The sequence below is a fragment of the Amphibalanus amphitrite genome, unplaced genomic scaffold, assembly GCF_019059575.1.
Source record: "Amphibalanus amphitrite isolate SeventyFive unplaced genomic scaffold, NRLGWU_Aamphi_draft 001201F_arrow, whole genome shotgun sequence".
NCBI lineage: Eukaryota > Metazoa > Arthropoda > Thecostraca > Balanomorpha > Balanidae > Amphibalanus > Amphibalanus amphitrite.
This window is the reverse complement of record NW_024882695.1, coordinates 94924-115877: the sequence shown is the minus strand read 5'-3', so window position 1 is coordinate 115877 and position 20954 is coordinate 94924. Positions and strand designations below refer to the sequence as shown.

Here is a 20954-nt window from a genome sequence, read left to right as displayed (position 1 = left end):
GGGCGGGCAGGCCGTGTCCCAGAGGGGGCCGCAGCGTTTGTCTGCGGGACGGTGTGGGTGGGTGTGGGGAGGATAATCTGCGAGGGGGCGGAGGGGGGGGGGAGGGGCTCATCAGCCCGATTGGTTTTGGCTGATCGGTGCTCTGGCGGCTGCCCAGACTGGGCGATCCGACACGGTACCGGGGACAGGGACGATCGGCCTCCCCCTAGGAGGGTGGGGGGAGGAGGACGAATATCTGCCGACAGTGTCATCGAAAAAAGACACTAAGTGGAATATTATGCGCGAAAAAAACAGAGTCCAAATCCATCCTCAGAAATGCATCAAACATTATAATGAAGGCGTTTATTGACTCACAAGTACGTATAACATTATCGGTCGGTGCTCCACCAGCACAGGCGTACCTTCGTGCTCGAGACTGAGACCTGAGGCTTTCCCAACGCTCTTCAACTCGAACAGGCAAACCCATCAACCTGATGACAAGCTTACACACCGCACAGCATGAGAGACGGTACGCGCTGTGAGCGATACGGACACCAACCCACTCACACACAAATCACACGCACATCGTGGCAGGAAAGGCGATATATACTGTGAGCGATAGGAACGCTAACCCACGCACACACAAACTCGCACCGCCAGCGGTGCACTGTACATGTTGTACAAATATTCCGTGTTTAACTTCAGTGGTAATTTTGTCACATTACAGCAGGCTGCATGTTTTACGAAGTCAATGTCTAAAATAAGCACAACAGTAGCGTTTTACGTGTTTCTGCAAAACAAACCACAGTTTTGATTATGACAGACGCTTACAGCTAGTCAGTAGAGTCGAGGCAGTGCCTTGAAATACGCTGTGAACTGTTTCCTTCACGAGAATAGCGGCAGTACACGTTCAATCATCATCGAGATGTCACACATGGTCATCGATATGACGTCACATGTCATATCTGTCAAAGTTACACATAGACGTCATACATTTCCGTTTATGACGTCATATTTTACAGTTTATGACACCCGGCCCCAACAGCAAGCTCGTAAAGCGCAACAGAACAATGTTTTCATGAGCTGCTATGCACGTCTACTGCAGTGCTAAGTGCAGTGAACACCAAACCATCCAAATACTTGGGGACTGGCGGTCGAAAGCTCGCCGTCAAAATGCGCGGTTCCCTGGGAAGGACAGACGATTTCTCGAGTTCCGGCCAATGGGCAGTACCGTTTATGATGACGTCACCCGTCCTCGGCCAATGGCGGTGCCCGTTGGGTGTGACGTCACTCGGCCTCCTGCGGTGGAGGTGTGTATCCGACAAATGTCCACTTGCGCTCCAGTTTAGCCCCTACGCCGGAGACTACCTCCTTGAAGACGCGTCCGTACCTGAGGATGGCGCCGACACGGGAAATCAGGGGCATGATATTGGTGGCAGGGTATTGTTTATGGGTCGCAGATCACAAGTCAGTGGCCATTGATTCCATGAAAATCGATCATCATTGATTTATTGACCGCATCAGTGGGGTCGGCAGATCACCGGCCATTGGTATCGGACCAGGAGCATTGGTATTGATAGGTTATAAATGATCACAGATCAGAGGTCAAACATCACGTGTCGTTGATAACATGCACGGGTCACAGTCAGGGTTGGCATTTTTGCCGGCAAAAACTAGTTTATGCCATTTGCCGGTTTAAACCGGTTTTAACCGGCAAAAAGTGGCAAAAACTGGCAAAAACTAAGAAATATCACAATGGTATGCCTGGACATGAATTTGTACATGAAACATTTTAAGAAGAATTAGGTGAAAGCTTTATGCTTTCAAACAGAAGTGACATTGACCATTGAAATGCTTCATAACTCAGAAACATTTTCATGGGCTTTCCATAAGGAGCTAGTGAGATGCCTTTTGGGGGTGACAAATGAGCCAGTGCAAGGGTGACTGGGCGAGTCCTGCACAATCAGAAGTACGAAGGGGTATCTGCCCCTGATATGCGCACGGCACCGCATGGCACCCTACTTACCGTGGCCGTCTTGCCCCACTCTCCCCTACATGAAAATACATTCTGTTGGGGATGTCTATTGACATGCATAGACATATTGGAAAATACATGCATAGACACATGGATGTCATATTGACATGCAGGGATAAGTGATGAGGCAGCTTCAGAATGTTTATTGCATCTATATAACTACCAGAAATGCATTTGTACATTTCAAATCCATTCCTAACTAGAAAAGTTGTAGGTTTGGCCATCTGAGTTTTAGCCAGTTCTTGCCACCAGGGTTTCTGCCAGCCGGTTTAAACCGGTTAAAACCACTGGCCAAAACCAGTTTTTGCCACCCCCTGCCAACCCTGGTCACAGTCTACCGATCGGAGGTTACATGCCACAAGTCAGTACTCAGTTACCAGACGGAGCCTGGCCCGCTTCTTACAGCCGGTCTAGATACCTTCACGTCCCTCACTACGCCTCCTAACACAATTGATGGTCTTCTGACTTGTTCAGATAGCCACACTAAAAGTCACACTGAGCTTCCCGACACTGCATGGAAAGCGTCAGTGTAAACTCAAGTTTACATTTGCTCAGCAACGTTCCTTGTTTTAATTATTTATAAATTTTGTCCGAATGGATGAATGGGTGGCCCTGGGCCCGTGTGCCCCGCTAAGCAGTACTCGTTGCGAATGACACCACGGACCCACCACCCCACCTTTCTCACGCCCGGTTCACCGGTGACAATTTAAATAGAAAAATTAACGCGTAGCAGGCAGATGGCGTTACAGTTCTCTTGGGTCTCGTGTGGCCCTCTCTCGTCAGTTTGGAGCTAACTAGCTCAATATAGGAACACGAGTCACTTGCAAATTGCAATTGATGAGATACTCGTATATACCTATCACATTTATCCGAAACAATCAGTTGGTTGTAAATAATTCATTCAACTCTCTCACATCCTAGGCACGATGCTGGCGCGAGGTCAAATTGAGACTTATGCTGCCGCCAAGAGGCGCAGACCAGCTAGTACCACCCGTGTTCTACAAGCCGCCGAGAGAAACGAATTACACCAAACAAACATTTGTTTGGCGTCGGCAATGAATGGCCCTGCCAACTGCATCCCTCGCGCCGAGGAAACAACGGACTCCCGGAATGCTGGACCAGAGATTAAAGTGAAACATAAGAGGCGGTAGACATTAATTAGCCAAGGGGTGGGATGCAGTTGTTTCTCTTTGTTCGATCCAGAACAAATATTTCCTATCACCACACACGCTGTATCAATGGCGCACATAAAAGGCCTAGCAGCTTTGCTATTTTCTCATTCAATCCAGCATTACGTTATCTTTGCCAATTCAAATTAACCGTAACATATTATAACAGCTACACAAAAGACATTTCAGCATCAATTTAAATGCATCACACAATGATAAACACCAAATTAAAGGAGACGTCTCAGCAATGTCAACACTACGCAGCCCTTAAAAATTTCACATAAACATAGCAATCCATACGAGTATTCTACAATCTATCTGAGCTATCTATCTTAGCAATCTATCTACATGGTAACATACTCAATCTATCCACTATCAATATCCACCACCTCTGCCTGTTTCCCGCCATTTTTTTTCGCGCGCTGCTCACCTGCCGAGCGCGGTCTCCACGTCTCGCGGGCTGAGGAGCACGTATCCGGGGAACTGCTGCAGGTACGACCAGATGTAGTCGCAGCTGGCGCCCTCCGGGTGAACGTTCAGGAACGCAGCAGACAGACCTGCGACGGGGCGGGTGGTGTCAAAGTGCGACAGGGGTAGGACAGATATGAGATATGACAAGATAATAGGTGACCGATAAGACGGATTTGTGACAAGGCCGATTGAAATGCTTTTACCTTTCAATGCCTAAAAATATATAAATGGACATGGAAGCTATTGCACTACATGTTAGGCACCTGAAATAAGCACGCATTTTTAACAAACAACACATAGTGTGATGAAATAAAGAACACATTTTATCTATCAGCGGTGCGGCAGTCACCTTCGATCTACGAAGCGGAAATAGCACACATGCAGTCCATTCCACCGACACAGTTCAGCATTGCGCGCTTCTCGGTCAGAGACGCGGCCAACCCAATCCGACATTTCGCTGCCGAGTTCAGTGCGAGTCCCGACACCCAACACCACCCAGGGGACGAAGAAGCCGCGCCGTCGATACGGCCGATCGTAGCTCACCTATGATACGGGCGTCTCCGCCGTCCACGGCAGCGGCCGGGAGGGGAGAGTAGGCAGCGTCCCGCTCCGCCTGCTCGGAGTCCTCGGTAGCGCCGGAGGTGTCCTCCTTGGCACTGCGGGAGGACATAGTTCAGTGAGGAGGACGGTAGGTGCAGGAGGACAGTGTCGAGAGGTCCGGAATGAAACACTCTTGAATGGAAGGGAAAATATATCATCTTGCGTCTCGTTGAAAGAGAAGCAAGATTCCGATCTCTGCATGCCGGTTGAAGGTACACACACAAACGGTTCCAAAAAGAGAAATCGACATTAGCCTATAACAAGCTGTTGAGTTGACTTGGCATCTGCAACAGATGTCTGCCCAAACACCGCTTCGTGATGGATTTAGGCCATCAAGTGGTTTATCAGTCAATCACATTATCGTCGATCATTGTGATTAAGACTGACATTAACTAAGCCATTTCAACGTGTAAAGGAACAATCTGCCAGCCAACTGCATTTCTAAGCTTAACCACGATAAATGTAGGATATCTATCCCTCTTTATGCGTGATAATTTGTGAAAGAAATGCCTCGCACCCGCCGATTCTGTGCCTTGCCACCGGACGGGCCTTGGGATGGGCGGAAACAGGGGCACGTTTTACCAGCACTTTGCCGCGTTGATGGCGACAGTTTGATTTTCATGGTACCACAACCCGTGTCATTCCGCAGCCTTAGTGCCCATATCCCACAGACTGAGGAACAACGGTCACAAAAAGAGCACACAGTGCCGACCATTACCCTGACTATGACCACTCCGAATCGCCCAGAACTCGTACTTTCCCTACCAAACCACAGACCGTGACCACTGTCGGCCCTTCCCCTACTACTCCTCCCACAATATCGGCGACTGACCCTTTCTCCTTGCTGGATACCGCTTCCTTGCCGTCTCCATCCTTCTTGTTCTTCATCGGCGTCAGCCTCGCCAGCTGCGCCTTCAGCTGCTGCAGCTGCTGCTCCAGGGCGGTCTCGCGTGATTTGGTCGTCAGCAGTTGCTGTAGGAAGGGGGGGGGGGGGTCATATGTAGATGGGGAATGAGAAGTAGCGGTCTCATACAGACGCGAGACCAAGTGCGCGTTCTATTGAAAATGCGGTGCTTGAGGTCTTATTGTGGGATGCTGAGGGGTCTGTCATAGGGCGTGCGAGCGATTGTGTAGAATTGCATTATGCAAACCAATATACCGATCACGATATAAAGTTCATACGGTGAATCTTAGCATCATACTTAAGACTCAGCCTTGGATTCAGAGCACCGATAAACCGTTCAGCGATAGTGCACCGAACAAGGCGGGACGACTTCCACAGTGGTGGTGGTTGCAGCTGGTAGTAACCATTACAAACTTCAGTGTGTGTGGCCGCTCTTTGGTGAGCAGTATTGCCAGCATCGGCAGACTTCAGAGGTCATCGCCACCCCAAAACAGCCGATATGTGCGGATGTTCGTTAGATGACATGCAGGTTTTAACAGCCAATCTATGACAGACTTTGGGTTTGTGTGATAGCGAGAGTAAGCAAATAGGTGGCGATAATCAAAAGTCTAGCGAAATCTGCTCCTAGAGATTCCGCAACATATCAGATATTTTGTATTTAATGCCTTAGTGCAAACAACGTTTAGAATTAAATTCAACAAAGACAAAGATTCACACCTTGAGCTAAGTTGTACCTGAAACAAGTAAACATTCGGCAAGCAGAGGTCCGTATTCATTGGTCGCTTTACAACCCCCTCCAAGACACCAACGCCCGGGGAGACAGCCCCCGTCTGTGCCACCGACCTGCTGGACGTTCTGCATGGTCTTCCTCATGATGTCCATCTCGGCGTCCTTGGCGTCCAGCTCCTCTTTGTGCTCGTGGCGCACCATCTCCGCCTCGTTCTTGTAGGCCTCCAGCTGACAGCGGAGTGCGTCCGTGGCGTCGTGTTGCTGTGGGGCGCGGAAGGACGGGTCAGGCCACATTAGAGGCGAAGAACCGCAGTAGAGCGTAGGCGGACAGTAGAGCGTCCGTGGTGTCATCCTACTGCGGTTTAGGTTGGGTCAGGTTATGTCGGGTGGGGTTAGGCCAGATTAACCCGCGCCCTGCTGGGGGGGGGGGGTGTTTGAACACCCCCCTTGTGGTTTTTCGCGAATATCTCAAAAACGGCGGCGCTCCGCGCCGCCGTTTTTAGTACACCTTATCATACATCAATTCTACACATGTTGTGAAAATTTCAGACCAAGGTCATTCAAGGTCAGGTCACCAGGTCACTTGAAGTGACCTCACCTCATAAAAACTTTCAATGTCTGTCAAAGCTACACCGAGTGACCGATCGCTTTGAAACTTTCAGCGATTGCTAAGAGCAATAGCATGTACAAAATGTATATCTCAGAATTTTGATATCGATGACCTAAGGTCAGGTCAATTTTGCGACCTCCCCATTATAAGTCAATGGGATAAAATTGAAATGCGCCTCTTTTGGACGAAAGACATTATAGACACTCCCAAACACTGAATTACAAGTGGTTTAGACACACTGAACATGAAAATAGTGTCCGTGACCCCTGTTTATGTCCTGAGGTCATCTTAGGTCACGAATGGTATCTAACAGTTTTTCGCAAATAACTTTTGATAGAGGCATGCTAGAGCGATGAAAACGCCTTAGATGTGTTCAGCTCGACGATACGGATCGACTGATATGCAACATGACCCTTTCCGGTCAGGTCATGACCTTGACCTGAGGTCAAATTTTCAAGTTGACCTTTCAAGGTCAATATAGTTCATTCGATGCGTCTTGACGAGAGGAACACGATGCCGGTAAAAGTAAGCTCGTACAAGGCTTGGGTCAAAAGTTATTGCAGAAAAACAGTTTCCGAAAAAATCGGCTATTTTTGCAGTTTTTGCCCCCTGCAGGCAAAACCGTTGACGTTAGGTCAAATCTGAGAAAATTACTCAGAAAGGGCGTTAATTGGGCTATCGAATGCGCTTTTCCGCGGCGCTGTAGCTCTATTGGTTCCCGAGTTATGCGTTGGCTTCTTGGAAATTTTCGACATTCGACCTGGAAATCGGCGAAATTTTGCCTTCAATGACCTCTGGTGACCTGACCTTTGACCTGACCAAAAAATTGACCGAAGTGATTTCCTCATTATTTTTGACGCTCTTTCGAACGCCGCCTTCTGCGTATCGCTACGTGGCCCAGGAGCCGATTTAGAAGGGGGGGGGGGGGGGGGTGTTCAAACCCCCCCCCCCCAGCAGGGCGTGGAAATCCAGGACCCCCAGCCGGGCGCGGGTTAAGTAATGCAGTTGTCTATGATTCTAATTTATCTTCTTGGTGTAGGAGAATAAAACCTGACCAGTAAACAGCAACCAGCCAGATTTTTAGGCGTTCTCAGTTTTTCGTTTACTTTTGAAGGAGACCGTTCTGACTCAGAGGCAGGCAGGGGACGGCAGAACGCCATCACGGGGTTCCGCAGTCGAGACAGGACAGGACAGGACAGGACAGGACAGGACAGGTCAGGTCAGGTCAGGTCAGGTCAGATCAGGTCAGGTCAGGTCAGATCAGGTCAGGTCAGGTCACAGGGGTCAGGACTGAGAAAGTCGATGAAATGGATCAGATGTCCCGATGCGGTGACACACCCACCAGTTTCCCGGCTCACCTCGTCCTGAGCTTGTTTGCGCGCCCTCTTCTTGGAAGGCTCTTCGTCATCGGAGAGGTCCATCTCGTCGTCAGCACGTTCGCCGGACAGTTCATCGATCTGGATTTTCTTGATTTCCTGTGGCGTCGTGGCAGAGAGCGTCAGCGGGGTGGGTTGGCTGAGATGGAGGGACGGCTGAGGACCCTAAGGATAATAACTATGGTGGGAAGGATAGGTTTGGTGGCTAGGTTCGAGTCTGATACGTATATGGTATTGGGAGGAAACAAAGACGGGTGGCGGGGTTGAAATGGGTACACGAAAGGTCGAAAATGCAGGGAAAAGTTCATCCGTATCGACAAGAGGAACACCAAAGAGAACAAGTAAGAAGGAGCTGTAGGAAAACATCGGTAAGCATCAAGTACAATGAAGGAGCCATTGGTTTTGGGGTAAATAATGGTGAAACATCAGGCGAAAGAAAGCTTATGAAGAAATTACGGGATATTAAGTCAAGTTAGGCAGCAGTATTTCACCTAATCCGGATTACCACACAGCTTTCAATAACATTTTTGACGACAATCACCCAGTAAAAGGACAACGCATTTCAAATGATAGTACAAGTAACTTTAAAATAACAAATACTCCATAATAACAGTCCGTTGCGCCTTTCGTTGCGGTCAGCTGATGTCACACAGATCACTGGCGAGAGAAGCGAGTCGCCTTCCGCCACCGTAGTCTCGTACTCCGCTCGGCGCGGGTGCCCAGCCTGAGTTGGATCAAATTCAGCCGAGTGAGACACACCGCGGCCTGGTACCAACAACCGTGCCGCTGAGATGGCGAACACGACCGTCATTCCAATGTTAAGCAGTTTGCAGTACCAGCGCCCGCTGTCTTACCACAGTCAGACACATCCCCCTCAGGCAGATTCGGTCCCTTCCAGTCCGATGGCCGTGCTGGCTTCTGGTGCCGATAGCGGCTTGTTACTCGGCTGTTCGAATTGTTACCAGCAGCTGTAGCTCTCACAGTCGGCAGCTGCCCGTCATGCCTGCTCGCGACCGCTCGATGTTCATTACCAGATCATTGACAGTCGGTGGGCCGCTCGTTTCCTTATACCGGGTAGATTGAAAGGCGCGGAGCAACTCGCTGCTTTTACCTGATGCCTTGAGTCTTGGAGTCATGGGATCGCTCGCTTCCTATTACCTATATCTACAGCACCGCTTGGTTTTGGCTGCCAGATGCTTCGGCCGTTACAGTTCTCTATTACCCAACGCGTAGACCGTCGCAGGTTCTCGGTTACCTATTATGTTGGTTGTTGCCGGTTCTCGGTTCGCAGGTCTTTTAACAGCCACAAGTTCTCAGTTACCTACTACGTTAGTTGTTGCCAGTTCTCGGTTACCAAATCAGATGACAGTCGCTCCGTTCTTGGCTACTTATTGCGTTTTTTTTCTAGTTCCCTTTTACCAGATCTGATGACAGCCGCTATTTCTCGGTTACCTACTGCGTTGGTTGTTGCCACTTCTCGGTTATCCGATGCGTTGATAGACGCTAGTTCTCGATTACTGCATTTGTTGACAGTCACTCATGGTTTTCGGTTACCAGGGTGCGTTTACCGTCGCTAGTCCTCGGTTACCCGATGCGTTGATGGGCTTAATTCCCAATTAATTGATCCACTGACAGCTGTTTGTTATCGGTTACCAGATGCGCCAGGATCTCGTAAGAATGCTGCAAAAAGCGTAACTTTAGTACGATCGGCACGATCGTCCGCATCGCTTTCTTGGCTGAAATTGCCAACTCGAAGGCGAATGGCATCCTTGGAGGTAAACTGCGCTGGGGCGGCATCCCGTACATGTACACTTACCGCGGTGTAAGACCCCCCACTCCCCATCGCCAGAAAAGGCGACACCTATTCCTGGCCCTGACGATGGTGATTCCATGAGATCTTATACGTACCCATATAATATCTCTATGGGTAATTCACTCAACCATTCGTCCATTGCATTCTCAATACTTACTTCCTGTGGCAAAATATCGGAAAGGGGAACCAGAACAGTGAAGAGACACTAAAGCTGTCAGTCCACACACTTTCCGATATTCTGTTATTTAACAAAGCCGCACGAAGGTGTTTTTGATCATATAGACCATAGACCTCTGTATACAGAGGTCTATGTATAGACATAGGGATATTTTCCGTCTCAGTACTGAAACATAATCCATGTCTGCAATTCATGGCAGAATTAACAGGCCAATGAGCCTTCGTGCGACTTTTTGCGGTTCTTACCGAGGCCTGCTTCTTCCAGAGCTCAATGTTTTTCCGCTGTGCCTTGCTGAAGTGGTCCCAGACCTTCTGCTGGCAGGCCGCCAAGAAAACTCGCTCGATCTGGCCGACTAGAAAACAATGCGTACCGTACACGTCAGGTCAGACCAATCAGAGCGCGCCGCGCGCCGGGCTGGCCAATCAGCGTCCAGGTGCATACCGTTCGGTCAGGCAGACGTCCTCAGGTGAGCCCCAAGCTGGCAGACTAGAACATGAGGTATACCGTACAGACACAGCAGACTTATCAGCGACTTGTTTGGGCCGCGTGGACCAATCACAAGTGACCCTGGATGTGCAGAAGACGCACTGCTCAGTAAGGGAGCGCAATTTGTTCGAGTTAAAAAAAAAAACTGGATATCAGGTATATCCATCGAATAATGCAAACACATCTGAAAACCAACAACAAAAATAATCCCTTACTGATCAGGGTATCTCCACTGGTTTCAGATGAAAGGACGCGCACTGAACATATTTGAATGCCTACTAAGCGGTTTTGTAGATTGATGAAGTATTTCACGGCATGAAATAATATAGAATAAGGGTATAAAACCAAATGATTTTTTATTTAACTCGTGACGAGCTTCATCTATCGTCAAAAACGCCTAGCACATCATACAATACCGTTTATGGCCTGGCTCCTGAAAAGTCATACCGGCATACCAGCACATACGGTTATCATACCAATTCAGCGCGGCCGGTCCATGACTGGCATGTGCCCAATCAACTGACCGAGCGACCATACAGACCCTCTAGTGACCAACATAGTCACAGATCCAAACCATGACGGAAAACTGTCTCAGATGGGCCTACCGGCGTCTGAGATTAAGCGATGCTGAGTCTAAACGGACCGGTGGCCTCGCACACACCGGTCCTAAGCACGCCATATGGACCCGTGAGGCCGTGTTCACAGACAGTGACTAGCTCTGCCACCTACCGAACATATCAGACAACAGGGGCGATCGGCAGCGGCCCGCCACGAGGAGGGCAGAGATCCATCCAGCGAGAGGCAGAGCAGCGGGAAGACCGGTCTAAACGCAACCGACTGGTTCTAGAGAGTGCGTGACTCATCTGAGAAAGCGAATAGCGATACAAACATCATGTAAGACCGAAATATGAGAACATGAATAAATTTGCAAAAAAAAAAAAGAGCGTGGTAAATAAGAGTGAAATATTAAAGATCTTCTGGCTACTTGATTATACTGCAAGCGATTCTTCTCTACAGTAAAACAGGGTGCACTAGTACAAAACGCTTTATCGATGACGCGTATTGCACGAGTCACTGAAGCCCGTTATACTGTATATAAGGAGTCTTTGCAATGAACTTACACGTAGCCCGTTTCAAAGCCTACGCCTCATTCGGGACGAGTTTTTCCTCTACTGCCCTCCCCCTGCCGATCGCCCCCGTCCTGTCCGGCGCACCTACCTGCCTCTCCGTCGCTCTCTCCCGTCCTCCCGCTCTGTCCCGTCCACTTACACTGCACGATGACCTGCTGCTGACGGAGACGCGCCTGTTCCCTCATCTTGGCCAGCTCCTCCTCGATGACACTGCGCTCCGACATCAGTCTGACGGGAGAGAGGGAGGGGAGGGGGAGGATGAGAAGGGGAGGCGGGGAGCAAGAATAAAGGGATTAATGGCATACTACGTCGGGGACAATTATAATTATGGGAGGGGGGAGTAGGGGCTATTCTAGTACCGTCTCACGGCGCCCTCATAAGCCCCGCCTCTTCCCGTACGGTCTGACTCTCCCTACCTCCACCCCCTCTATTCCGTCCCGTTAAAGCCCTCCCTAAAGCCCTATTCCCGCATCATTTGACTCCCTCACTGCACCCCATCCACTCCCGTACCGTCTGACTCCCTCACTGCACCCCATCCACTCCCGTACCGTCTGACTCCCCCTACACCCGTTCCCGTACCGTCTGACGTGCGAGTTGGTGGACTGTATCATGGAGTAGAAGTTGCCGGCGGTGCGTTTGTTGCAGTCGCCCCGCTCCAGCCAGGTGGTCAGCAGCTGCACCGACTCGCCGAACGTCGACTCCTCCTTGATCTTCTCAAGCAGCTGCTGCGCCTGGAGACGGAGGAGCAGTTGGAGGTTACAGCACAGCGGGGGGAATATGAACTGAAGAATCTAGACAACCTGCCACGAGACTGCCAACCAAGACAGTGCCAAGACTGGTACATAGGGCCTTGCTGTCACTCACTCACTCACTCACTCACTCACTCACTCACTCACTCACTCACTCACTCACTCACTCACTCACTCACTCACTCACTCACTCACTCACTCACTCACTCACTCACTCACTCACTCACTCACTCACTCACTCACTCACTCACTCACTCACTCACTCACTCACTCACTCACTCACTCACTCACTCACTCACTCACTCACTCACTCACTCACTCACTCACTCACCCACTCACTCTCTCTCTCTCTCTCTCTCTCTCTCTCTCTCTCTCTCTCTCTCTCTCTCTCTCTCTCTCTCTCTCTCTCTCTCTCTCTCTCCCCCCCTCACCTCGTGGTGCGAGTAATGGCTGACGGGCGGCGGTGACGGCGGTCGGTTCATGTCCTCCAGCTGACGCTGCCGATGACGCATCTCCCGCTGCAGCACGCGCTGCTGACACTCCCACTCGTATGTGTCGTCCCGGGCCTGCCGGTCAGGTCGGGTCAGGTCAGATCAGGTCGGGTTATTTGCTGCTGCTGACACTCCCATTCGTATGTGTCGTCACGGGCTACAGACCTGCCATCCCCGTACCAGTTGAGTGCATAACAATGCCCCAACCCCCTGCGCCTACCCCTGTGATTATAGTCACAGCACCACCCTATATCTAAATTTTACATGGTCACACGAATCCCCGTACCTGAGCGTAGTCACAGTGAAGCCTGCCAGTGTTGGCGGCGTCCGTCTCGTCCCGGATCTTCATCCTGTAGCCAGAGAGCATGATGGCATACTCGACGTACACCTCCAGCTCAAAGCGGATGTGCGCAAAGTTCTTCTGCGACATCCGCAAACTGGATATTTCGCCGCACCGGCGGAACACGTCCCGCAGAATGTCCTCTGATGGGGGGGGGGGGCAGGGGGTCAAGGACCGTCTACCATCGACCTGAACTCTGAGAGAGATGAGCAAGGGACATATAACGGTTAAACAGATTTTAACCAAATTATTACTGTCCTCCCCTAAATGGTCACTCCAAAACATACTCTACTCCGCGCTAATAGCATCTGACATCTTCTTCCCCTATCTAGCCCCCATCACAGTCATCCATCGGTTGTGTTGCCCCTTCCCTTCCCTCTTCCAATCGGTGATGTTGCCTCCTTCCCCACATCCCCGCTCACTCCTTCACCCACATATAACATTTCCATCTCATCCCTCCTCTCTCTTCCCACCGTCTCTCACCTGTAATATTCTCGGGCAGTCCTCCGATGAAGGCCGTCCGGCAGCCGGGAGGCCGCTCGCGGGTCATTGGTGGCCGCGCGTTGGGATTGGGAGGGTAGAGCACACATTCACTGCACGTTATCACCTCCTGGGGATAGCGAGGGGAGAGTTAGGGGAAGGAATTAGCCCAGCAATCAGCTAGGGACTCTAATTTGCCGGTAACAACTGACGTTTGCATCGCCTATGACGTAGAATGAAGAACTCATGGTCATTCAGCAAACACGGTTGCCTATAAGATTCCCAGCAACCTGAGCCAAGTAAAAATCAGCTCCTAGAAAGTAAGACAGGAGAAATGTGAGCCAGCATTATCGCATTTGAAGCTAAAATGAAAGCAAAACGGATCCTAATTTATGTAAACAAGTCTCCACACGCATCATGTCCTTATGGTCTCGAAACTTCACTGTGTATTTTGACAGACCTTGATGGGGACAAAGTTTCCATCTGGCATCCAGGTGCCTGGCAACTGGGGGTAGAGCGGCTGCTGCATCCCGGCTGGTAACAGGTTATACTGGCCCTGAAACACAGAAAAGGTCAGAGTATTGATTTCATCGAGCATAAAATGCGGGTATTCTTGCAGCAAAAGTCAATGAGTGTCAATAACTCAGTTTTTTCACCACAAGCCAGCTGGTCGCATCAGTGATACATGCTAAACATGAAACCTGGCTACAGCCTGCTGAATATTAGAACCCAGAACAGAAATAAGACAGAGCATCCCATACTTAAGAGTCATGAGCCTCGATTGATCTAGCATTGATCAGTGATCACCCACCAGCAGTATGGGCAGCTTCATGTGTGACAACAAGGGCTAAACGTCTGGCCACATCCATTGTCCCGCTCTCCGCCCCAAGCCCATCTGATATCTGTCTTTCTCCTGGTCCGTTCCTTACCGTAGTCATCATCATGCTCGGGTCGACGGCGCCGGCGCTGCCCATGAAGGCACCCATGTTGTTCATATCCATGGCTCCCATGTTGTTCATTTCCATGCCGCCCATGTTATAGCCCATCATGCTGGGACCTGTCACACAGAACGCAGGGGTTAGAAGTGTGACAGGCTGCGGCGCCAACACTTTGATCCCAGAAGATTCTTACGTTCCTATCTATCATTTGCATGATCCAGACACTAATTTAAATTGGGTAATCATGAGCAGAAGCTGTATCATACAGGAGGAGAGGAACAAATAAAACACATTCAAATACACAAATATCCAATTAAGGTGGTTCAACCATCGACTCTTTTCTCCCCCACTCTACTAGAGAAGCAGGGCCCAAGGAACAATCCCTTCCCCCACTTCACCCTGCTGTTCTGTATTCTGTATTCTGTATTTATTAGATCGCCAACAGGCCCATCGCCCTTTTACTGACGAAGTCAGTTACACACAAGCAATACACAAGATGACAGTACCTACATAAGAATAAACGTTCGATAAAACAAGATCGATAAAAGTAAAGCACGTGAGTATGATGTAAAAGATCACATGAAAGTGCCTTGCGTAATTGTGAAGCCGATAGCGCGTGTTTTAAATGAGTATGAACTACCAGTAAAGAAGTCGGTGGTCGGGTCATGGAGCAAGAATGAGTTGCATGCAGCTGGGATCCTGACAAACAAACATCGTTGCACAGTGTTCACTCGCGCGCGCGGTGTGTTCCACAGAACCGTGCTCCTCGTCCTCCGTGCCGGTACGGCAAGACCGAACGCACCGACTAACACATCATTGTCCAGCTTCCCACGATGAATGTGGAATAAAAACATGATATCGTACTGTATGAATCTAGACTTGATGGAGCGCACTTTAAAATGTGAGAGTAAAACCAAGTAGTCCAGGTCGTCAGAGCGCCTGTCAGAGTAACGAGCTAACCACATCAGAAACTTGTGCTGCACTCGCTCGAGCCTTGTCAGGTGAGATGCAGCCGCTCCAGCCCATATGACACAGCCATACTCGATGATTGAACGCACATGAGCGTAGTACGTACACAACATGGTTTTGTGATCAAAGGCGGCTCTGCTGTAGCGTCGAGACAGTTGCATACTACGGATAATCAGTCCTAACATCCGGTTTGCCTTGGCAACAGTCTGGTCAACGTGGGCGGCAAACGTAAGCTTGGAGTCGAGGATTACTCCTAGGTCTCGGACTTCGGATCGGCGCTGTAGGGTAGTGCCATCTAGAGTGTATGTGGCTAGGATGGGAGATTTTCGTAGGGAGAAGGAGATGACATGACATTTGGTAGGATTTAATTTTAGACGCCATGCAGCAGACCAGGTGGAGAGACGGTTGAGGTCGGCCTGGAGCAGTTCTGTGTCAGAGTGGGAGGTGATGCGGTGGTAGAGTTTGATGTCGTCTGCGTACATGATACAGTTGGTTTGGATAAGGGTGGGCAGGTCGGCGGTAAGACAGATGAACAAGAGGGGACCACAGACACTCCCTTCCGGCACGCCGGATCTGACAGGAGCCCAGTCAGAGCACATGCCGTCTAGCACCACTCTCTGACGACGGTTGGTTAGGTAGGACCTGATCCAGGATAGAGCGCGCCCAGTGACGTTGAAGGATGTTTGGAGCTTGTGGAGGAGTAGGATGTGGTTGACACTGGTGAAGGCAGAGGAATAATCAGTATAAATGGAGTCAGTTTGAGCACCAGCCTGGATGGAGTCCCAGCTGTGTTTGAGGAACACGCTGAGGTTGGATGAACAGGATCGGTTGGGAAGGAAGCCGTGCTGACTGGAAGGTAAGGACGGGAGAACGTGGGCCAGCAGGGTGTCACAGACGACTCTCTCCAGGACCTTGGAGCAGAGGGGGAGAAGGGAGATACCGCGATAGTTGTTAGGATGAGACAGTCCCATCCTGTCCATCAATCCCTCCCCCACCATGACAAGAGGGGTTACCTGTCTCTCTCCCTCCCCTCCTTCACGCTAACAGGGCTGAGACATCCCTCCTCACGTCTTCTTTACCCTGCTGCTGTAGCTACTGAGGCGTCCTCCCTCCTCCCTTACCCTATGACGGCTGCTAAGGTTTCCTTTTCCGTCCCTTATCCTTCAGCACTTCATGCTGATACGTCCCCCTCCTCTCTCCCTTACCCTGCGGCTGCGGCGGCTGCGGCTGCTGCTGCTCCGGTGGCGGCATGTCCCACATCTGCGGGCCTCCTCCAAACTGTCCTCCGCCGACCGGTCCTCCTCCGCCTCCTCCCATGGCCATCTGGTCGGGTCCGCCTCCCACCATGGCCTGCGGCGGGCCGGGCGGCGCCGGCAGCAGCGGGGCGCCGTTGTTTGGGAGGCCCGACATGCCGCCTGGAGAGGAAGGGGGGGGGGGGGTGGAGTCAGAGGGGAGTCAAGTGTGGAGACAACATGAATCAGAGTCAGAAGGGAGACAGAGTTCGCAGAGGGAAGTAAGGTACGTGGCAGACAAAGTCAGGGCAGACAGAGTCAGGGCAGACAGAGTCAGGGCAGACAGAGTCAGGGCAGAGTCAGAGAGGGAGTCAACAGGGGTTGATAGCGTTAGTGAGATGAGAACACAATCGGCAGAATGAGTCAAAGTCATCATCATGGTAAGTCATGGTTACACACCTGAATGGTGGTGTCACAAAATCAGTCATAATAAGCACCGATGACATCAGAGCAGCCAGTGTGACTGATTGCGACTTGATTTATACTTTTACCCGCGAGCAAAGCCTCGAACTAGACATTTACAGTACACTATAAGCGCTGTTTGCCTATATACACCCCTCAGTCACAGATACCTCTTTCAGCCATATCGCACCAAAGCCCGTACCTGGCGCCATTCCACCGCCGGCCTGCATGTTGCCGCCGCCGTGGCCGCCGGGCGCGCCTTCCCAGCGGCTCCTGTCGCGTCGACCGTCTGCCGGAACACAGAGGGGCGTCGGTGAATGGGGTGAGTTGTTGTTGGGAATAGAGAAGGCTTGGAAAATAGTGGGAGGCCGTTGGTTCACAGTGTTGGCTAGGTGACACTATTCCCATGTTTAGATTGGAGCAGGGGAGCAGATACGCAATCATGGGCAAAGTAGACAACATTTTCCATGATCGATAATATGTGGTAAATGGCACATCCTGGTACCTAAAATGAAAGAAAAAATAAACAATAGCAACACTTTCACGTTTCCGTTTACATCAAACTGCAGCGCAAGACACAGTGCGAGACTACTCTATCGACATCGTTGTAGCTGACCTCCTCCCATGTCCGTTATAGTCGTTTACCTTCCCTGCGTCCGTTATAGTCGCCAACGCCATTCTTACCTCCTCTGCGACCGTTATAATAGTCACCCCTGCCGTCCTGACCCCCCACTGCGTCCGTTATAGTCCCCCGTTTACCTCCTCTGCGTTCATATTATAGTCTCCACCGTTCTTCTTACCCCCGTGCGTCCGTTGTAGTCCCCCACTGACCTCCCCTGCGTCCATTGTAGTCCCCCACTGACCTCCCCTGCGTCCATTGTAGTCCCCCACTGACCTCCCCTACGTCCGTTGTAGTCCCCCACTGACCTCCCCTACGTCCGTTATAGTCTCCTCCGCCGCTGTCCGGACCCCCATTGTCCTGGTACCCCCGGCCGGGACCTGAGCGGCCGCCGCGCAGACCGCCTCGCGAGCGGGGGCCGCGCCGGTCAGACGTGTCCGGAGAGCCATCTGTCGGGGACAAACAGAAGTTAGGGTTCTGGGGTCGCGTTCAGGTGGCTGAAGAGTATGCTAAGAAAGAAACAGCTGTGATGAGCAGCTAATGAGCTGAGCTCATCGATAGATCGTTAAGCAGGTAGTATGTGTAATTAGCAGCACATACAATGATACTGACAAGCAACACTCTACCTATCATATTGCCACATTGTTACCATACACTTCACAACCCACATTTCCTCATTCATTGACTGGAATACAAACATGTAAAAAGCAAAAGGAGATTGTATTTAGCTGCAGCTTACTGGTGCCTCCAGATGGTGCTGCACCACTCCCCAGCCTGTTACCAAACTCCAGAGGCTGGTTGTTGTTGCCTGGTCCAGGACCCATTCCATAGCCAGACATGGTTACTGCTGGATGTCACAGATCTGAGGAAGGAATAAGAAATGCTGTTTTTTTTTCCATAAATGTATTTATTTCACTTACATACAGGTTGCTTAAACAATTATTGCACCCATGACTCTCATCCCCCTCCCCCCACACTCAACACTTTCAGTTGCTATTGAATGAATGAATATCCACTCTTACTCGGCTGTCACTCTAATAATCCACACTTGCAGACATCACAACTATTAGTCAAATCGCAATAGATTTGTATTCTCAAAGGACGTCTATTGTAGACCAGACCCAACATGGTCTTCCCAGTCCCTGGGTATCTTGATCTTTGCTGTTGATCATTGATAGAGATGTTGAGGACTGACTGGCACCAACATTGGTTTCAGTACACGAGTGATACCATTTGATAGGCAGGCACAACTCAAGTGCATATATCTAGTATGCTCCTGTTTAGATTAAATACCTACATCATGTTTCACCAACACATTTTTTAGTTACTGGCCTGGCAGATCCTCAGAAAGGGTCACTTAGGGCAGCCACTATACTGCAACCACAGCAGCAGCAACCAAAACTGACAACATTTTGTAATTATTTATATATCTACTTTAACTGCACAGTGACACCTAAAACATCAATATTGTAGTGATGAATAGTTTTTGAAAAATGGGTTAACTTTTAAGAAAATAAGCAGGTTCTACACTGAAACAGTAAATTTCTACTAGATCTTGCTGTGCAAAGCAAAGTTACTTGGCAAAAGTAGATTTTAAGAGGTGAAGTGTAGGCCCTTACATAGCAAACTGCTGATCCTAGACTGTGCTTGCACAGTGCTGTTCAAGACAATGATGTGGAAGCAAACACTAATATGTCTAACAGGGTTCATTTCAAAGTTCATTTAAAGGTGATAAAATACTGTTAACCCATAATTGTTTTCTGATTACAAGAGCAGTTAAAAGATTTATAGATTTATTAACAAAACCCTTCGGCCTTCACCTTGTTTATTCAGGCTAATGCATATTTCCAGCCTGGTTGGCTGTGCAGATGCCAGCCTTACAAACCAAATTAATGCTTGCAAAATGTCAGAATATGTATACAATGTTTTGCACAGCAGCCTTGGCACTGGTAGATCCAGGAGCCTGTGCTAAGAGTCTCCTGGATCTGCCTGGAGCTTCTTGGCAGGCTCCTTCCAAGAGGCTCCTGGCAGGAGCCTGGCAGGAGCCCCCCCCCCCTGCAGCAGCCAAAATTGATAAACATTTGTCATTTTTCTAGAGCAGAGTAAAAGTGTAACAACTTAAGTCAGGAAGTTTGCAGCTTACTGACTTAAGTTCTTCAAACAAACTTCTTGGGTAGTAAAGCTGGCATCACACTTGATTCTGGCAACCAAGGAGAGGTGCTGTAGGTTAGGTTGTAGGTTGTAGGTTTTAGGTTGAAGGTTGTAGGTAAGGTTAGATCAGCTTTGGTTAGGTGTGGTTTGGTTTGACTAGAAAGCACCTCTGGGCATAGCGCCTCTCCTTGGTTGCAAAAAAAAAAAAACAAGTGTGATACCTGCTTTATGACTAACACTGCTTCTTCTTACTAAGAACTAAGGATTTTGCTTGAAGTCAAACAACAGTGCAGTGCCTACCTATATAAGGAATTGAAATATAAGTTCTTGCCCTTGGAGTTCAAGGATATGTTTGGGTGAATGTCCCTCACAGCATCTGAGACTGCCTTTCTGGGCTAGCCTGCAAGCCATGATCTCAAACTGGACGACGGTGAAAACAGGGCGCCTGGGGCGATTTGATCAAGGTTCGTTAAATTTACACGTGACGTTTGGCATATAGAAGGCCCATAGAGCGGGAGAAGTTCCAAATGTCACGTGACTAATATGCCCTCCGGCGCCCTGTTTTCACCGGCATCCCTCAAACGGCATGCTGATGTCAATGTCCATGCCGATGCCGCCTGCAGCATTTGTAGGCCAGCCTTTTGGACCTATCAATATTTACAATGACATGTTATGCATATTCATTGTATCTGTATGACCAGTATGAGAATAAAATTGTATTTCCAGGAAATGCATTAGAATAGAAAAATTTCATGCCCAAGACGATCCACAAAGAAGCAATTATATGCCATGCACACACCCGAATGCCAATAAAAACCCCCTAGAATATATAGAACAAATTCACGAGCAATTCTATCAGATCCTCGAGCCCAATTAAAGCACATTTTTGGTATTTATCCGTTCCGTCTACCCGCGACGATCACCGCGTCCCAGCTTTGAATACTTTTATGTTTTCCGTACCTAGTGCTGGAATTATTATCATGGAAATCATCACTGTTTTTATTTTTTCCTTGTATTTTTTTTTGATTCGATGAAAAATTTTG

The 20954-nt window shown here is 49.6% G+C and overlaps 1 protein-coding gene across 5 annotated transcripts; it reads right to left on the bottom strand.

The window, feature by feature from the left end:
- Window positions 1-326: 326 nt before the first annotated feature.
- Window positions 327-20859, bottom strand: LOC122371072 (ecto-NOX disulfide-thiol exchanger 2-like). 5 transcript variants are annotated; one of them, XM_043347155.1, is made up of 19 exons: window positions 20822-20859; window positions 18500-18622; window positions 18069-18209; window positions 17344-17430; window positions 16653-16862; window positions 14470-14597; window positions 14001-14096; window positions 13544-13670; window positions 13007-13203; window positions 12661-12795; window positions 12060-12211; window positions 11620-11708; window positions 10110-10216; window positions 7856-7972; window positions 6002-6148; window positions 5087-5226; window positions 4198-4310; window positions 3614-3740; window positions 327-1369 (listed from the first exon to the last, which is right to left on the bottom strand). In XM_043347155.1, the coding sequence occupies exons 2-19, from the start codon at window positions 18597-18599 to the stop codon at window positions 1267-1269; spliced, it is 2316 nt and encodes a 771-aa protein (XP_043203090.1). In that variant the 5' UTR covers window positions 18600-18622; window positions 20822-20859; the 3' UTR covers window positions 327-1266. The 5 variants fall into 5 exon arrangements, with proteins under 5 accessions (XP_043203090.1, XP_043203089.1, XP_043203088.1 ...); XM_043347154.1 differs by having other exon boundaries at window positions 20794-20854; XM_043347153.1 differs by lacking the exon at window positions 20822-20859 and adding an exon at window positions 20756-20786.
- Window positions 20860-20954: the final 95 nt, after the last annotated feature.

Coding starts and splice junctions, on each gene's coding strand:
- LOC122371072 (XM_043347155.1), bottom strand. CDS start 18,599: ATGTCTGGCTATGGAATGGGTCCTGGACCAGGCAACAACAACCAGCCT. Junction 12,212..12,660: donor GCCATTACTCGCACCACGAG/GTGAGGGGGGGA, acceptor CTCCGTCTCCAG/GCGCAGCAGCTGCTTGAGAA. Junction 11,709..12,059: donor ACCAACTCGCACGTCAGACG/GTACGGGAACGG, acceptor CTCTCCCGTCAG/ACTGATGTCGGAGCGCAGTG.